A 19,287-nucleotide genomic window follows, 5' to 3' on the forward strand; every position below is an offset into this window, starting at 1 on the left:
CAATTATTAAAATTAGTGTTGGTGGTTCAAGAGCAAAGGCTAATTGGCCTCTTTGGTAAGCACACTGCTAACATGTCTTCAAATGTCAGAAAAATAAGGAATTGCAAACTAAATGTTAAAGCAGGAAACATGACCTGTGTGATTATTTTCTTGATTAATTGAGTAATGGTTTTGGTCAATAAAATAGAAAACAGTTTTCCCAAAGCCCAAATTGACATATTCAAATAGCTTGCTTTGTCTGACCAACAATCCAAAACCAAAAGTCATTCACCTTAGAGGAAAGATGATTAATGGCTGATTAATTTTCTAATGATTGACTAATCAATTAATTCAGTCATTAATTAATTAATTAAGTAATTAATTAATTAAGTCAATCATTCAGCTCTAGAAGCTTAAGGGGACATAGTTTTGGGAGCATAAGAGTCTCAGTGGTGTATACATTTTTAAGTAGACCCTGGATACATGTTTTAAAATTACAGAATTAGGGTGGTGGGAGGAAAAGTTGACTGTAGCTAATATATCTAATGGTAGAAAGTAACTGTTTACTCAATTATTGTACTTTTGAGGTAGTTTTCAGGTTGTACTTTTTAATTCCACTACATTTGTTTCACAGCTGTAGTCACTAGTTACTTCTCAGAATAAGAATTTACATACAAAACTGTTAATAAAATATGCGTTATTATAGATTAAACTACCCAACAGTATATGAAGTACTTAAAATTAGCTCCACCCTGGCCAACTACAACATTAAAGTACTGCATACATGTTTGTGCATCAAAAATGATGATCCAATAGTATAATAGTATAACACTGACAGGGGCCATTCTGCACAGAGTACTTTTAGTTTTGATACTCCATGTACATTTTGTTGCTAATACGTCTGAGTTTAACTTGGAATCGAGTATTTTAGTGGGATATTGTTACTTTTACTCAATTAAAGAATCTGAATACTTCTTCTACCATTTAATACATCTTTGGGGGTAACTCAAGCATCCCTGATATGGGCGCATCATCACCATCATCATCTTCATCAGAAGTAGCATCCAGCCCGTGACGCCTGCCCACACCTTATCCGACTCCTCCCCAGCCGTAGCCTATTGTAAAGATGGCGTCCATCATGGAGGGGCCGCTAAGCAAGTGGACTAACGTTATGAAAGGTTGGCAATATCGTTGGTTCGTTTTGGACTACAATGCCGGTTTACTGTCATACTACACGGTACGTTCATTTCACACAGTTTGTAAATGCTAAACTGATCCGTTCAAGATGTTAGATTGTAGAAGTTGTCGTTGTCAAACCCAAGTGGGATAAGGGCCTTGTGTTTGTCAGGAGTTGGGAGACTCAGCTGGCACAAAGGGGCGAGTCTCTCTGACGACAGACCCTTACGTTAGCCAGTAGCAACGGTCCTCGAAGACCAACTGACGAATCAAATGACAGTATTTTCTTCCACACTTCCGCTAATGTAGCTAGCTTCTTGCTAGCAAAGCTAAAAGCTGAAATACACAGACTCGTCGAAACATTGTTGATAATAGTTTAAAGCATTAGGCGAGAGAGAAAGACAGAATTATGTATGTTGGGAGATGATATTTGTCCCCGGTAGTTAAATAAGAGTCCCACACTCGCTGGCTTGCTAGCCAAATAACTAACAAGACAGCGGGAGTAGACTGTGGCTACTAGTTTGATTTTTGATTAGCTAATCCCATTGCAATTAATTCACTGATTAGCAATGTCGAAAGTAAACCAGACAATAAACTGACAGTGTTGCTGTTAGTGAAAACTGAGATCTGTCCACTCCTCTCAGAAAGTTGAGTCGCTAAAGCATTAGCTAATTTATCTTAATTACTTGTAACGTTAGTATTCAGTACAGTAGTACCGTAGTGTTTCGGTAACTCTATTGTCAAAAGGATTGTAAAGCAAAAACCCCGTAGCAGACGCTAGCCTGAGCCCTGACTGAAGGAGGGTTTTGTTTAGCTGCATGAAAGTAATCACTGTGATGGTCGAGATATGGTGCCTGGTGAGGCGTGACAATAAACCTGCAGTTACTGTGCATTTCAGGGCAAAGCCCCACTGATGCAGAGGTGTGAACAAGTCAGTTTTTCGAGAGAGAGAGAGAGAGAGAGAGAGAGAGAGAGAGAGAGAGAGAGCGCTCCTGAATCTGATATATGTAGAATATCAAGTTAAAGCAGAACAAGTCTAGTAGTCATTTCATACAATATCTGATTTCGACCTGAAAAAATAAATGTATTAGCAGAATGACAGAACATTAGCAACTATTTTGATATTAAATTCATCATTTGAGTCACTTTCCAAGCAAAAATGCCAACCATTTGCTGGTTTTAGCTTCTGAAATGTGAGGATTTGATGCTTTTCCTCTTTCTTTTATGGTAATAAAGGGAATATCTTTGAGTTTTGGACTGATGGTTGGACAAAACAATCAATTTGAATATGTCACTTTTGGTTCTGAGGTATTGTTATAGCCAATATTAACTATTGTCACACTGACATTTTGTAGAAAGAATGATTAATCATGAAAAGAGTTGTCAGATTAATTGACAATAATGGTTAGTTGCAGCACTTATCTAATGTATAACAAAATGTATCTAAATTTTCAATTGAGTCAGTTTAATAGGAGAAAAAACTGAGTTTTAAAACAGCATTAACAGTCTTAAACATTATTTTGTAATATGATTTTTGTTTTAACATTCAAATATCAAACACGAGTTTAGAGGGGAGAGTCGTCTCTTTCAACCCTTTTTAGGAGCAGAGACTCTTAAGCTATAGTTGGATCATTGCTCAAAGATATCACTAGCATCGCGACATACAGGACAGCCTGGCTGTAGTTTATATGGAGTGAGCCTTGGGCATAATATGGAGCTGGCATGTTATAATCTCTACATAGTGATTTGTGTTAAATGTAATGCAACAGATGTGCATGGTATCTGTATAGGCTTTTTTCACAGCAGACATTTTGACTTGTTTTATAGTATAAAAAGTATGGGTGTTACTAATATAATTAATAACAAAGTGTCCAGGTAAGCTAAGTGATTGTGAGCCTGCATGCACAATATCAGGACCCTGAAACCGAAGCAGCTGAATGAAATTCAACACCTGTGCTTTTTCTACTGTGACATGTCAAAATATCTTCAGTGAAAAGGGCCTGTTAAGATAGTTTCATCTTGCACCATCTAGCACAAGTTACCTACCCGACTCTACCCTGGATACTGACTGTATTAATCCCTGATTTGTTCTGTTGTTGATTTACAGTCAAAGGACAAGATGATGCGAGGATCCAGAAGAGGCTGTGTGCGACTCAGGGTAAGATTCTCCTGACAGTTGTCTTTGATAAATCAAATGCATACTTAACGTCCAGTGTATGACTTTCTGACAAGGTTTGCTTTGTCAGTGCAATCTTTCTGAAACATAAAAGGCTGGTGCACTATACGTAGGATTGTGCAGTTTTCATCTGATACACTAATTGCCTGATTTGTTGGCCTAGTTCAACAGATGTAAATAGTTTACTGCAGCCAATCCACAGCTCTTTCACTCCACTTGTTTAGCTTTCCCAGAAAAGGCGTTTGCCCTTACAATTTGTTTTTAGTATTGAGAAATGTCCACTAGATGGCAGCAGTTGCCCTGCTACGGTATCTGTTACTTTTATAATGTTACTTAAACAAAGACGAAGGGAAAATTTCTAATACAATAGGGTTTTCAAGGTACTGAGCCTACATTGGTACGGAACGAATGAGCTCTCATTGCTTGAAAGTGTAGTATTTGTCCTGAGAGAAGCCAACAGAGGGCCAGTTCTAGGCCAGGTAGGATGACATACATTGGCTTAAGTTGACGAATTATAAAACATTCAGGTTAACTTTTTTTTCTCTTTCCCCTTTTGAGGAAATTGTGAGGTGAGTCAGTTGAATGAAATCTCATCATGGTGCCTCCTTATTGCTTACTTGACCTTTCGGGGACTTTTTGTAAAAGGCAAAGTAGGGCTGGGCTTTTCTTCCTCATCCAAATTCCCAACTTTATACATTGTTAACTTGTAGACCTCCCAGCAGCATTCCCATACCCGACCCTGTACATGCCCTCCTATAATCAAGGAGGTAAAGTTTCTCATGAGTTTTCACAGAAGCAGCGGTGAAAGCCATATTTTATGCCACCACACCTGTTTTTGGAGAAAAGGCATTGCAGAGCACCCTGAACATGTTTTCGTAGTTCTCACTGAAGGAGGAAGTATCTCTTGAAACTCCCTGAAAAGAGGATCCAGTGTAATTTATGGACATGTAGTCATGGGTCAGAGGTTTCAGTTAGGGGTCGATCAATTTGACACAATTTATTACGATACATTAATTTCAATTCAATTGAATTCATCAATTGTTGAACTTCTAAACACTGTTTTTGCAAATTTTATGCCTTAGATTAAATAGCCTTGTCTGTTTTCAGGTTGTTTTTTTTTTTAAAGCAGCATTGTATATTGTATCAAACCCTGAACTGACAATTTCAGTATCTTACAAAGTATTTTTCCCACAGGTTCCATCTGTGGTCCTGCTAAACCAGTCATGCCTAGTCTTGTATGAAATAACAGTGTAGCCATAATAGCTAATGTAGTGCTAGACTGGTTGTTGTTGGATTATTTTCAAGTGTGACAAGCCAACTTAGTTTTTCCATTGAGTCACATTGTTCAACCTCTGTAGAGTAAGAGTTGCCCCATGTCCAAAGGTAAAATACTTAAGATCTATAGAAAATAATGCACTCCACTCCACTAGCCTTCAATAAATCATTACCTTTTTTGTGTCAGGTTTTAGTGATACTGGGTCAAAGAACTTGACGGTATCTTATGAGGTCATACTTTGTGGTCAGCAAAAAGAAACGTTCTTCCAGCATCTTAGGCAGAGCAAGGAAAACACTTGGACACATTGGCGGTTTAAGATGCTGACTGGCTTCAACCTGACAGGGTGAGAGATCAGATATACTGAAATATATATACTATTACTATATAGATTATGCAGTGTAAGTAAACATTATTCCACCACATAATGAAATAACAGCAGATACACATTATCACAGTGATTTTAAAAATATTAAAAATAATGACTTTACAAATGAGATCATGTAGTATAATGCATCCTGAGGTACAGCCATGTAATCTGTTTCTTCATGCAGACACAGATATATGCATTCAATTTGAAAATCCAATAGGTTTTCCTCTCCTTCTGCAACGGTCCCCACCTGTGAAGGACTGTTTAGTGTATTATACTCCTTCCACAGTAACAAAAAAAACCTCTCATTATGTTAACTTACTCAGTCCTTGAGACATTTCTTTGTACGTCATTGTTCTACAATGTAGAAACATTTATAAAGACAGTAGAGTAGTAGCATAAATAATTTTGTAAAATTTTTATTTATTACCTGCCTGTACATCTGACAAATCCTTTTATAAATAATATATTATGGCAATGGTTTGTGTCCCATTCATACATTAGTCGTCTTTTTAACCATTCATTTTCCCTCAACTAACTATAGACCAACTTGTCTCTGATAGTATCTTGTGTTATTAATTTGTTGTGGCTCATTACTAAAACACATAAGATACTACGCATACCAGACCTTTTGTTGGAGTTTTTCAAAGTAAATGACTGCGCTCTGTGGACTCTCTTAACAGCAGCAAAGACGATGCCTTGCTCATTATCGTTGTGTCGTGGTGCGACTATCTGCCAAAATCTATTTAATAAACCAAAGGAAATGTTCTAACACAATGGAATTGACTACATGTTGTTTGTTGTTTTTTAAATGAAAAGGGTGATTTAATCATAATGTTAATTGTTTTGGATATAGTTCAGTTTACACCTCACTGAGAGTCTGAAATTAAATATTAATTAAAAATGATAAGTATCTTAAAGGTGGCATTTATGGTGAGCTATTGTACTGGACTACAAAAGATTTTACAGCTGTTTATATTATTTCATCCACCCCCTGTAGTTGTTGTTGTTTTTATTATTTGCAGGTTTGCGGTATGAGTCACACACCCTGTTTCTGTTGCTAGGAGCTAATGTCCTAGCTAGCCAGCAGGCCGTTTCTCTGCAGTTCTTTTTCTCATGTTGGCTGCTAGCTGCCGGTCCCCGGTGTCTGTTTTTCTCTACCCTTCACTGCCTATCTCCTCCTTCGTTCTCTCAAATCCCACCTCCTCCTCCCCTCCCTTCTTCTCTCCCATGTTCTAAAAGGCTGCACTCTGATGTGTGTGTGTGTGTGTTAGAGAGAAACACAGAGTGATTGTGAGAAGGCAAGAGGAGCTTTTGAAGGGGATGGACTAAGGGTAAATTAGAAAAGAGAGTCAGTCAGGGGCTGCTGGAACATGTGGAGGGCATGAGGATAGAAATGGAAAGTGAAGTATGACGTGTCTTGTTGTCTGACTGCCTGCTCTCTCCCCCTCCCCCATTTGCCCAGGGAGCTGTGATAGGCATCGATGACGAGGACGACAGCACATTCACCATCACTGTGGACCAGAAAACTTTCCATTTCCAAGGTGAGATGTCCCCTTTTTAATTTTGTTCTCTTTACGCCTCCTCTTCTCTGTGTAACTATCACTGACTTTCTTTCTGTGTGATCTCTTTTGCATCCATCCCTGCTGTTCATTTCCTCTCTCTCTGCTTTCTATCCCTAAGAGATACTTTACCAATTCATAATCTCTTTTTAGAGCCAGATAACATTCTGATCTACTTTGTTCCAAATAGGTTTCTTTACATTGCTTTATAATTTGGTTTACTCTGATTGGTGTTTGGAAAGCAGTGCTCAGAGTGTGTCTGAGAGGGGGCAGTTAGTCTCAGCACCAACTGACCTAGGGGACTCTTTTCTGGGCTCAGCTCTTGGGTTTGGAGAGCTTTGGAATGGAGGGGGTCTAGGTGGCTGGATTTAAGGTGATTAAAAAATGTGAGCACTCTCTTTTGAATGTTAATTATCAGTGGGTATCTGCCTAATTCTGCTCTACATGCATTTGTTGGCGTTTTTCTGTGTACGTGTAAAATGTATCTGCTGAATTCTGCATGTAATGATTCTGTTGGATGTTTGTCCCGACAGGTATAGCTATGATGACTGAGTGGACCCCATATTTCACTATCAAATATTTTAAGCCAAATTTTAATTGGAATTTGGAAATTACAAAATTATCTCTTAATTGCATTTAGGGCTCTTTGAGCTTTTTCTTTTAGTGCATTCACTGCCATGTTGAAACTCCTTGATGCTGTGGTAGGTATAACTCATATTATGTTCAATTATATGATTATTTATGGTAAACTGGTATTTGTTCTCCTGGCATCTGGGGCATTTTTGAAAAATCATGACATTACTTTTCTTGATATTTACTGCCAGGGCCCAGTTCTGACAGTACTTTTCTACTATGTCCAGCTGTTGCTGTAGTCCTTGTTCAGTAGGAGACAGTAGAACAAGGTCATCAGCATAAAATAGAGACTTCACCTCTCTATCTAGGAGGGAGAGGCCAAGAGCAGCACACTGATCCAACTGTACAGCAAGTTAATTTATATACACACAACTCGGGTTTAAGTTGCAGCCCTGACGAACACCTCTTCTCTGGGTGAAGGATTCAATTTGTTTGTCTCCAATTTTTACAGCACATCTATTTTCCACATACATTGATTTAACCAGATCATACATTTTGCCCCCTATACCACAATGTAGAAGTCTGTAATAGAGCCCTTCATGCCAAATAGTCGAAAGCTTTCTTGATGTCAATAAAACAAGCAAATATTTTACCATTTTTTGTTTGGTGTATATGTTTGTTAAAGTGTGAAGGGTGTATACATGGTCGGTGGTGCTATGTTTTGGGAGAAAGCCAATTTGATTTTTACTCAAGATGGAGTGTTCTTCAAGGAAATCTAGTATTCTTTTATTTACAATACTACAGAATAGTTTACCTAGACAACTGTTGACAAAGATGCCACGGTAGTTACGAGGGTCTGATTTGTCCCCACTCTTATGAATGGGGGGGGGAAATGAACCCTTTGCACCAGATTTCGGGAAAACATCCTGACTGTAGTACAATATTAAGCAACTTCAACACTGCACCCTGCATCTCTGGGGTGCTGCATTTCGTTTTTAATGCTGTCTGGTCCACAAGCCTTTCTTGGCTGGTGAGACTTTGTCTGTGTGGTCGATTCTTCCCAAGTAATTGGGAAATCAAGGGGTTTTTGGATGTCTTTTAATTGTTTCTTCTGTTTGGAGTTGGAATACATCTGAATCTACCGTTAACTATGTACAGGCCTAAGGCCTGACAGAGTTGCACTATCTCCCTGCCACTTTGGTTTATTCAAGTAGTCAAGGGTGTTCTGATGGGTGATGATTGCTGTGATGAACAGGGGAGGCTGACCAAACACAAGGTTGATGCCATGTGGGTCAGTGACATTAGGTTCAATTCCTGTTCGTCCATTCAGATCTCCAGTTAGAAGCATGTTTCCCTGGGCCTGGAAATGGGCAATCTCTGAGTGGGAAGTTTCAAAATGTCTTATTCAAAATAAGGAGAATCTACTGGGGGTATGTAAATAGCACAGAGATATAGGTCTCTGTCAGTTATGCCTAGGCTTTGATCTAATCTTAACCAAATGTGTGATTTACCCTCTTTAACTGGTGAGATCTGACGGCAAAGGTCTCCTTTAGACCACACCAAGATCCCCCCCTGATGTTCTGCCCTTTCATATGTTTTTTTTATTTTTTTATTTTATAGAGGGCACCATGACTTCATTATATCCCGGAGGACAGTGAGTTGGCAGATCATTTTGACACCATGTTTCTGTTAACACAATTACATCAACATCTTTGATAGATTTCATGAATTCAGGGTTTCCACTCTTCAGCTCAAAGGTTGAGGAGTGGAGACCCTGAATATTCCAGCAGCTTATATGAAAGCTCGCTCTCGCTCTCTCTCTCTTTCTCTTTCTCTCTCCCCCCCCCCGACTTGGGTTGGTCTGCTCCAATGCCAGGAAACACAGGCATCTACACCTTGTCAAAGCGTGCTCCGTGCATCTGAGCCTTTTCTCCCTTCCTGTGGAACTTCACAGCTCTGTGAAGTTGGACTGACATACATTTCTGTAGATAAACAAGATTTGTTCCACTGCAAGCTAGACAGATTCCTCTGGAACTGATCGAGCAAGTAAGGCTTTTTTTTGTTCCCTCTCGACTGTGGCTGAGGAGGAAGATTGCTGCTTGTGTGTCTCTGCAGTTGAGCCTCTGGGAATAATAAGGGAATACTGCTGAGCTGGAAGCTGAGCTCAGGTCTCTTCTGGTTGCTACCGCTGTTCGCCCTTCGCTACACCGCTGCTGCCGTCGCTCGCTGTCTACCAACCACTCACTCCATAGGGACAGGATTGGCTCCCAGCTATAGCATCGCCCCCCTCCCATCCTACCAACCTTCCCTCTTTTTTGACAGGGAGCCGTCCAGTCCAGTACACCGCAGACACCCTTTTTTACTTTCACTCCACCAGGTCTTTAACTAACCTCCTCCACCTTTCTTTCATCTCTGTCCTTCCATCTGTCTATTTGTATCCATCCCCCCCGACTGCTAACACCCCTCACACTTCACCACCAGCACCCCCCTTCACCTTCTTCTTGAGGGTCACCAGCCACAGTCCATGGGCCCCCTGGCCCTCTCACCTCCTTCATGCCCTCTTCCATGTCTGTGTTCCGAAGCTGTATGCTGTGGTTCTACAAACGGAAGGGTAAGGAGAAAACCGTGCACGACTCATGATCCGCATGCATGCCAATCCCGGGCAAAAGGATCGAGATGAGGCGTTGTTTGTTTGTCTTCTGGGATGTGCAGTTAGGGTGGAGCAGTACGTTCTGTAGCGCTCGAGGTTCAAGGACAGTTCAGAGCAGTGTGAAGTGTGTGCAGTGTACTCAATCACTCAAATGTTTGTACAGACTAGGTGTGTTATTTAGAAAAGGATGTTTGTTTTTATTGGTGTTTGTCCTGTGGTTCAGTGGTTTTGCTGGTTTGGCTAAACAATGATGTAATCCTAGTTTTTTTTTTTTTTTTTTCCTTAGGATGGCAATAATTTTTCATAGTGTTTGTCAGTGTGTAATAGCTCAAATGTCATGATGATTTGATTTATTCTGGAACTTTACATGCCACAGTTAATGTGAGTCTTTGGCATCGGCTGCAATTCCTTAGTGAGTTAACGTTGCTTTCATTTGATTTTTCAATTTTGTACGTTAAGTAGTGGGTGGATATTATATGAATCACCTGAGAGAACAGAACAGCAGCAATGTATGCAAATTATATTCTAATTTAATGTGTTCAAATTTAAGAGCACTATTCAAAAACATTCATTAATGCAGTCAAAGAGGGAAATTCATTTCTGGCAGGGTGTAAAGCTTGCATGAAAAGGCTACACAAATAACAAAGACGTGTATTAAATATGACGATGCATTACTACAAGATATTAGCATTTGTAAAGATCATATCATATTACATATAGTACTTTTTTAGTTCAGTTAACTTATTTCCACACTGCTGATTTATCTTTGAAAGCAGCATATCCTTGCACAGGACAATCTGAATCTTTGCAGCACACTGTGATCCCGATAATCATGTTTTTGTTTGAGAGACAACAATGAAATGTCCCCGTAAGACACATCTGCTCTCTAGATACCTAGAGGAGCAATTTACTATCTCATGGATCACTACTGGAGGAACAGGCAGAAAATTGGCACTAAATGTGTGCTGAACATGAGTTTCTGGATACATCCGCTGTTAGCTTGGATATCAAGAGATTCACAGGATGTTGGGCAGGAGGAGATTTCTCTGTTGCTGTAAAATTTGCCCTTAAAGGCAAATGTCCAAAGACCAATAACCCTGCTGATACACAGCTCATTATCAAAGTGTTTTCCGTGATATGGGGTAAAAAAACAAAAACATTTTCCTGGATTGAGCCATGATACTTCCTCTTACAGGACAGTCCAGCTCACATGTTGAAGTGTATTTCTCAGCCGGCCACCGTGCTAGCCCGGAATGCAGCTCTGTACTGTCTTTCTATTTAGAGAAGCATCCATTATTTATCAGCCCCTCTCCCCCGGCAGTGCATCAGAGTTGCCTGAGAGCCCTTTAGCTTCCCGTCCCCCGTCCCCCCAGCTCTCACTCATCTCCTCTTATCTATAGTAGCTATCAATCTCTCGTCTTCTCCTCCCTCTTTGTCAGGCCGCCCTGACTGCCTGGAGCATCAGTCCAGGATGAGAGACCCCCTCATGCTCCTTTATCTCCAGGGTCTTCCCTCATCTCTATCACCTGCATTGTCTGCTCTCATCTCTTTTTAAACCTTGGTCATCATTTTTTACTACTGTGTTCTTTCAGGACTGCATCTGGACTTGTGTATTTAGTCAGAAAGATGTTCCCAAGTGCAGAGCACATGACTCAGTCAATCCAAAGCAATGCGATGTGTTCATTTTACATTTTTGCCTCAAAGTTGGAGTCCTCCTGCTAGAGCTTGTACTGGAACATTTCATCCACTTGTCTGAAGATGGCAGGAGGAGAAAGAGAGGGGAGGGATGAATAATTCACAGAGGCCTTTTGGAGAAGGAGGAGCAGCATTATGGGGAGAAGCTGCGATTGGAACCCCTGACCACTGAGATGGGAGAGGAATCCTTGGGTTAGGATTACACCACTGGTGCTGTTAGCTTAGTGTGTTAATTTGTCTGAACATGGTATCTCTTTGTGTGCGTGGTAATTGTACATGCTGGATATAGATATTAGCACCATTTATCTTTTGTTTACTTGTCTGTGATGGCATTTACTGCAGTCTAGGTGACCGTAACTACCAGTAGTTTCATTTATGTACATTTAATTTCCAAACTCAAGCTGATTTCTAATGCAGTCTGCAAGATTTAAGTTAGACAGAAGAGCATCTGGAGGCACATATTATCAGGCAACAGTGGAGCAGAAGATGCTTGTCTGGTTAATAACCTGCTAAAGAAACAATTACAGAAGAGTTAAGGATGTACCATATGTTAAAGTTAGTTGCTATATGAAGCCACAACAGGTGAAAAACATGCAAAGGTTTTCAGGAATGTCCATGTTAAATTAATTTAAAAGAAGGTCACAATCTTTTATTCTGTGACTAATTTGGCAGTAGTGTGAAGTGACATATTAGAAAAATTTATCAGAGTTGCTTGCTTTACAGTTGGACAAGTATCAGCATAAAAATGATACTGGACCAATAATACTATTACTCTTCATTTGGATATAAGCTGATGCCAGCAGTATGCCAATATATTGGTTTATATATAATAGCACTGTTTCATTGCATTTTCAGAATGCAGTTACAGAATAAATAAAATAAAAGGGGCATTCTGCTAGTCAGATGGCAACATAATGGCAATGTGTGGCATTTTAGCTGTGAAAAACAGCTAAAATGATAAAGAGCTGTTGAGCCAAGAATTCAGTCAAATGTGTTTACACACTTCTGAAGGCTAAAGAGAAGAGAAGCAAATTGATCACTACAGTTCGGTGAGACACTTGTAATCCTGGTTCCAAAACGTGGATATGTAATTTCAGTTATGTGTAAGGTATGTAACATTATGTAGTAAAATAATACCTTAGATTCTTCTTGGAGTAGTAGGTGACTGTAGATTACCTTTCAAATGTTCTCTGTATGATTGTTTAGTTTATTTCTACACTGTCAGTCTGGTACGTCACAGATAATTTTTGATTATGATGACCTTCACAGTATATTTTTTAAGTTATTAGTTGATTTTCCTCTTGGTACCGCAACTCTACCCATCATATCATCCATATCAGGTTTGTTTTGACATTCGGTGTTGGTGAGAGTGGTTGTATCATGTGGAGAAAAAAAATTACATCAACACAACCTTTTATCGCAAATGTATTTGTCTGGTACTGCAGCCTGACTGGGGTTATTACTGTATCTATCATGGGTCTTGAACCAATATCTGCCATGGTCTGTCTGTAATTATTAGGAGGGTGTGTGTGGAGTTAATCGGTGTGAGGTACAATACCTCCTGTTGGTGCTTGTTCTTCTTATAACCTTGGTGTGCCTCTCTGCTTTCCTCTAGCAGAGAAGCATCAGAGCCTACAGTAATAGGATTTAGTCGGCACACCTTTCTCTGTCATGACACTTCTTAGCACCTGGCCTGTGAGACTGTGTTACACTCTTATAGGGTTGAAACAGCATCATAAAACTCTATAGTGTTGTAAATGTCAAGTTTGTGCAGTCATAGGAGAATAAAAAAATGTAACTTAATGACTTTTAGACTTTTGCACCTTTTTTATTCCTCTATTAAATTGGATATTTGCTGCAAAACAGCACATAACAAGCCCTTTGAACCATTTTCACTGTAAAGGACCAGACAGTATTTTCACTGTGAACTAAGAAAATCATTCTCACTTCTTCTTGGGTCTGTTTTTAAATGGGCACTTTATGATTGCAAGTCTTTTTTATCCTTAGGTTGTTTTAAATATATAACTCTGCAGCTTAACAAAGGTAGTTTTTGATGACAGCCACTGTCATGACATGACTTACGGTGTGCTGCCTTATGTGATTGGCCTACTGGCCAACTGACTGACAGGCTAACATTGTAGATTTGCTGAGTTGACTAACTACTCATACCTACCTGGGAATATAAATAATGGTTTACATGTGAGCCACAGACTAGGACAAAGATTGGATTTGCAACACACTTCATATAGTTATAGTATTTGTTTTTGTTAAACGGCCCTGCTACTACCTCTTCTGTGTCACGAATAGAGCCAAACAACATTAGCCGCAGTAATCTGTTCCTCTGGAGAGTCTGTTTGGCTGAGAAGAAAGTGAGAGGGACGTGAGGCGCTGTCTGAGTAGATTGGCCTGCGCCTTGGCTGCCTTTTAATGTCTTTAAAAGCTTTTCTGCTGTAGCACTGCTCAGCCTCTGTGCTAGCACAGCCATTCATCTACTGTACTGTCTTGTTTCCAGCTCTATGAAAAATGACTCTTACACAGGATATAGTTTGCCAGCTAATTCAATGGCATATATCTTATTAAGTTCTTCTTTTCACACTTTTAGAGTTATAGTTTTTTGGACTGTGGTGGCCATCATCTTCACACACAGTAAAGCAGAAGCAAAGCTACTTCCCATGTAAGAACATAAAAACATTTAATACTTCGAAATACAGTCTATGAATACATACAACACTTAAAACTACAACCTGACCGGATGGATTCAGTCCTGGCTGTGTGTTGGCAGAGGACAAAATATGGTATCTCTGTGTACGCCTTTGGCATTTGTGTGTGTGTGTGTTGCATATGTCGGGGCCTGTATTGGGTCAGTGTTTAATGTCACTGGCAGTCTGTTTGTTCTGTCTTTGCTCTGAGGGTGCAGCCTCGCCCAGCTCCATTTCATACATGGACCCCAAAGCCTCAATGTGGAAAAAAAACAGGCGAGAATCAGTACTGCCTCATCACTTGGAAGGAGCTTTAATTTATCATTTTGACAATGATCATAGAAGTATTGATTCTTTTGTTGTTGATTAACCCTTCACTATCACACATAAGACTGTGCATCAAAGAGTACTTTCCCCTACCAAAAATGTGAGTGCTTGGTCAGATTGAGTGTAATCAGATGCTGCCTGACTTAAATAATTTAAATAAAAGTTTTACTATATTTAGAAATCAATTATATGAAAGATAATTTTGTTTTGTACAGTAGCACAGGTAAATAGCTGCAAAATTTTAAACTGCTGTTTAGGCACAGACCTCACTAGCATTGCTCATTATTCTAATTTAAAGGAATAGTCATTTTGGGCAACACACTTTCTTGCATTCTTGCTGAGAGTTAGATGAGAAGATTGATACCACTCTCATGTCTGTATAGTAAATATGAAGTTAGTCAGGAGATGGTTAGCTTAGCTTAGCATAAAGACTGAATTCAGGAGGAAACAGCTAGCCTAGATCTGTCCAGGGTTATGTGCTGGACAATATCTTGGCGCAAAAACTTTCTGCAGTTCTGGGGCGCCCCGGTAGCTCACCTGGTAGAGCACGCGTCCTATGTCAAAGGCTGAGACCTTACCGCACCCCCACATTTCCTGTCTCTCTTCAGCTGTTCCTATCAAATAATGGCAAAAAGCCCCAAAAAATAATATTTTAAAATATAAAAACTTTCTGCAGTTTTGTCATCACCAAGAGGTTGCCAGGCAACAAGTGGACAGTGGAAGTGACTGCACCTGGCCAAGAAATAGTCCAGCACATAACCCCCATAACAAGACAATGTATTGTTTTTACGCTTCAGTTTTTCTATGGATTAAACAAACAAGATATAACGTGTTATTTAGTGAGCTTTTAGAGGTGCTGCTGGGGGAATTTTATTACTGATTAAATTTTATGACCTTTTAGCCAGGCTAGCTGTTTTCCCCCTGCTTCCAGTCTTTATGATAAGCTAAGCTAACTGGCTGCTGGATGTAGCTTCATATTTTTTCAAGAGTAGTATCAATCTTCTCATCAAATTCTCGGCAATGAAGTGACTACGCGTATTTCCCAAAACGCCGAACTGTTGCTTTTTTGGAAATTTATGGGCATCTGCCATATGAAATATCCTGACACCTTTCTGCATTTGATTTTCAGCCAGCAAGGTGCGTATTACGTACTGTTTCTTTTGATTGTCTTATTGCGTCTGCGGTTTTTGATCTGTGTTGTTTACTTCAGTTGTAAAGCACATCGTTTGCCCCTCTAATATATAAAATAGGCTGTACAAATAAAGCTTATGGTTATTGTCTTATTTGTGAAACTGCATATACATATGATTATAGATTGTTCAGTCCTGAACTTGAGTTAAGCAGAATTAAGGTATTTTAGATAAAAAGCAAACTATAATTTCTAGATGAATACATGGCGTCCATTACTGCATCACCAGTACTCATGTCATCTCAGTGTTGTTGTCTTGGTACCATTACTATGTAACACGAGTGTAATGGCTACTGATGGTGTCTGTATGGAAAACGTTGCTCACTGGGTGTGTCTGTGTGCTTCTGCCCTCAGCCCGAGATGCAGACGAGCGGGAGAAGTGGATCCACGCCTTAGAAGGAACTATCCTCCGTCACACCCTCCAACTCCAGGTATGTAACCATGCACTTGTTTGTGTAAGTGTGTGTGTGTTTCTATATGTCTGTTTGTCTAACCCATCCACTATACTTACAAGAAAAAGTCGTTTTGCTGCGGGGATTCTTGCTGTTTGTTTATGCTAATTTCTATGTCAGCATCTATGTAGGTAAAATATTTACCATCTATTTCCCTAAGCAAACAGACTCTAATTTGTATTACCTGAAGAGTATACTGGTATAGACAGAAGTGAAGATAAATATGTTACCTAGATATCAAAGCTTTGATTGTGGGATTTTTATTTAACCTCAGATTGCATACATTTGCATACCCTGTAAATCATGTACTATGTTACACCACAACTGATGACTTTGAAAAGGACTTCTCATGTATCTCAGGTATCTCATGTGTCTTGCTCGTAGCTGATTTTTTATTTTTTTTTGCTCAACACAGCAGTTAAGAGTCAGTGATGAGTCTTGTCAGTAGAAATGGAAATAATGGTGACATTCATGTCATCATAAATGGAGGATGTTATGGCAAGATATGTCTGCTTTGGACTGGTATCGAGACCGGGCTTAGTTTTGTGGAAATACTGTTTCCCTGTTTGATTTACTGCTGACCTGCTGGCAGCCTGTTTTGTCCGTTTATTTTTATGTCTCTTATTTTTTACGAGTGTTGAGACTGAGCGTGTCTCAGACAGTTCTTTTCCCTGCTCGTCCTGCCCTCCAGTTGTTTTTCTGGCCAACCTTATTTCCTGCTTTCCTTCCCTAACCCAAACCTTCCTTCTTTTTCCCCTCTCATCATCTATGTACAGCTCTTTCCACCCATCTCCTCCTCCTCCCCCTCCTTCCTTTATTCTGCCTTCCCTCTGTGGCAAATCCTTCTGATGTGCTGCCTGCTTGCTCGGTGCACACACACATACACACACTTATGCAGTGTTAACGCTCTGCTGTCATAGCATCATGTGACCCAGCAGTAACCAATCTGAGACCTGCTTGCTCGATCAACCAAACATCTGCTTCTGCTGCCTCAGCCAATCAGAGTGGCCGTTAATGCTTGTCCCTGTCAGCACTTGATGCTGCTTTGTGTGTTTTCTGTTCTGCCTGCGTGAAAGGAAGTGTGCCTTTCCTGCCAGGGGAGGGTCCTGGATTAACTCTGTCTGCCGTCATACCAAATGCTCAGCTGATAACAGCTGCCGAAGGATATACTGTAGCCAGACTGGCTGCACAGCTAGCTCACAGTCTGAAGGCTGCTGTGGTTTATATTGGCATACTGCAGTGGAGTGCAAGCGGAGGAGATTATTTTCTGTTTCTGTTTGGAGGGGGAGGAGGGAGAAAGGACGCTAACTTCACCAGAGCTGGTGGTTTGTTGCTGTAGGCAGAGAAAAACAGAATAACAAAGGCAGAGAAAGAGAAAACGATCTTGTGTCAGGCTAAATGGCCTGATGGGAGAGATGTACAAGGTTTAACGCAGAATGTCCATTGGAGTGAGGCACCCAGTAAGTAAACACACACGCGCGCACACACACACACACACACAAATGCAGTCACCACTGCACCATAGCAAGGAGAACTCTTACGGCTGCAGTGCGCTGCTGGGGCAGCAGCTTTTTAAAGTGGGTCACACTGCGTGGAAATACAAATAAAGGGGGGGGGGGTGCGAACAGACTGCTGTTTGTGGAGTCTGGGTGGTTGAGTGTTTATGTGAGACTTTGCAGGCTGCTCTAAAATATTCCTACTATGTCACAGTCACGTAAAAAAACACACAGGGATGCACAGCCTGTGTGGTGGGAGTGGATGTGCAGATGTCTAGGAATATTTCAAGAACAGTGACAAAGTGAGCACTGACGTGGTGGTACAGTGTATTATTATAAACCAACCACCTGCCTCTGACTTTCCGCTTCCAAACTTATCTGTCGGTAAAAAACACTTCCCCTCCATTATGTGTGTTGACAAAACATATGATATTGTTCACTACGTAATGACAGGGGCTCTGTCTTCCTTTTCGGTCCTGTTTTGTTTTCACTATGTCAGCTTAATTTTCCTGCTCTAATTTTGTTTCTTTAGATTCTTTTCACATGTATTTAGGCCTATAATGGCCAGTTGTAATGTATGGTAACACCTGTAAAAGTAAATACAATTTAATATACAATCCCTGTAGTAAATACTACCTTTTAGATGCTTAGGGTTTTGATTTAAAATGTATTCAATTGCATTATGTTGTAATGTTATTTTGTAAATACTACAATGTAGGAGGTGCAGATGGAGTTAATCCCCTCTGAATCGAGAGAGGTGAATGGCAAAATAAATGGCAACATTTCACTGTGAAATTGGAAGATTATAAGATTCACAAAGGTAGTCCACACCCTGTATTTACATAAGCACATGTAGATGTTTTGGCTTTCTATGAATTTAGTGTTGAATGATCATGATGTAATGCCTTAGCAGAAAGATAGCAGCTGTTTTCTCAGTAAACTGGAGTGATTTTCCAGTGTAGTGTGAGTAAGCAGACAGGGCAAATTCCTCACTGGAATGACTGTGTCAATCCAGAAAAGGGTGCGCACACACACACACACACACACACACACACACACAAACACATTGATACAGTATATAGACATTCACATCTGCATCAAAATTGTTTTTGATTTCGATTTTTGCTCAGGCCCTCATGTGGCCAGCTATATTTTGCAGTCACACTAACAGTGAAAGCACCTTTGATCCTTTTTGAGGAAGTTTGGTCAGTTAACTGCAGGCTTCGTGGTTGCTGTGTTAACTCAGACTTTGTTCTCTATAAAGCTAGTATGTTTTTACAGTTGAAACTTTAGCAGGTCTCAGGCCGGGGCAGCTGCTAACAACAGTGTTTGGCTGTTAATGGCTTTTCTTCACATTCCTGTGAGATCGTCTTTAGCAGGAAGAAAAACCTGCACAGACTCGGGACACACCAGGACTGTGCGACGCAGCAAATCCAAAGCAGCGGTAGAGCTTGATTTACTAACAGGGGTTCTGTTTGATTCCAACAGTCGTTATCAGTTTTACTATCACTCTCTGCTTTTTCATGTAAGTGTATGTGTTTTTCCATGTCAGAGTAACTGCTGTGTAGCAGTAAATTGCACTGACAAACGCTGTTAATTATCTTACTGATTCGTCTGGCTTGACGTAGAGGGGTTATTGTGTTGTCATTAGTGCTGGGCGTCCTTGCTAT

The 19,287-nt window shown here is 40.2% G+C and overlaps 1 protein-coding gene across 5 annotated transcripts in view; it reads left to right on the forward strand.

The window, feature by feature from the left end:
* Positions 1-1,023: 1,023 nt before the first annotated feature.
* Positions 1,024-19,287, forward strand: part of osbpl9 (oxysterol binding protein-like 9) — a 32,587-nt gene continuing 14,323 nt past the window's right edge. The window contains exons 1-4 of one of the 5 annotated variants that reach the window (XM_044199114.1): positions 1,024-1,216; positions 3,263-3,313; positions 6,440-6,518; positions 16,024-16,100. In XM_044199114.1, coding sequence (XP_044055049.1) covers positions 1,106-1,216; positions 3,263-3,313; positions 6,440-6,518; positions 16,024-16,100 — 318 coding nt within the window. In that variant the 5' untranslated portion in view covers positions 1,024-1,105. Of the gene's footprint in view, positions 1,217-3,262; positions 3,314-6,439; positions 6,519-16,023; positions 16,101-17,195; positions 17,582-18,800; positions 19,143-19,287 lie in introns of those variants that run through there. The other 4 variants (XM_044199112.1, XM_044199117.1, XM_044199115.1 and 1 more) reach the window with 4 other exon arrangements.

This window comes from Siniperca chuatsi, linkage group LG6 (assembly GCF_020085105.1).
Source record: "Siniperca chuatsi isolate FFG_IHB_CAS linkage group LG6, ASM2008510v1, whole genome shotgun sequence".
In the NCBI taxonomy this organism is placed as follows: domain Eukaryota; kingdom Metazoa; phylum Chordata; class Actinopteri; order Centrarchiformes; family Sinipercidae; genus Siniperca; species Siniperca chuatsi.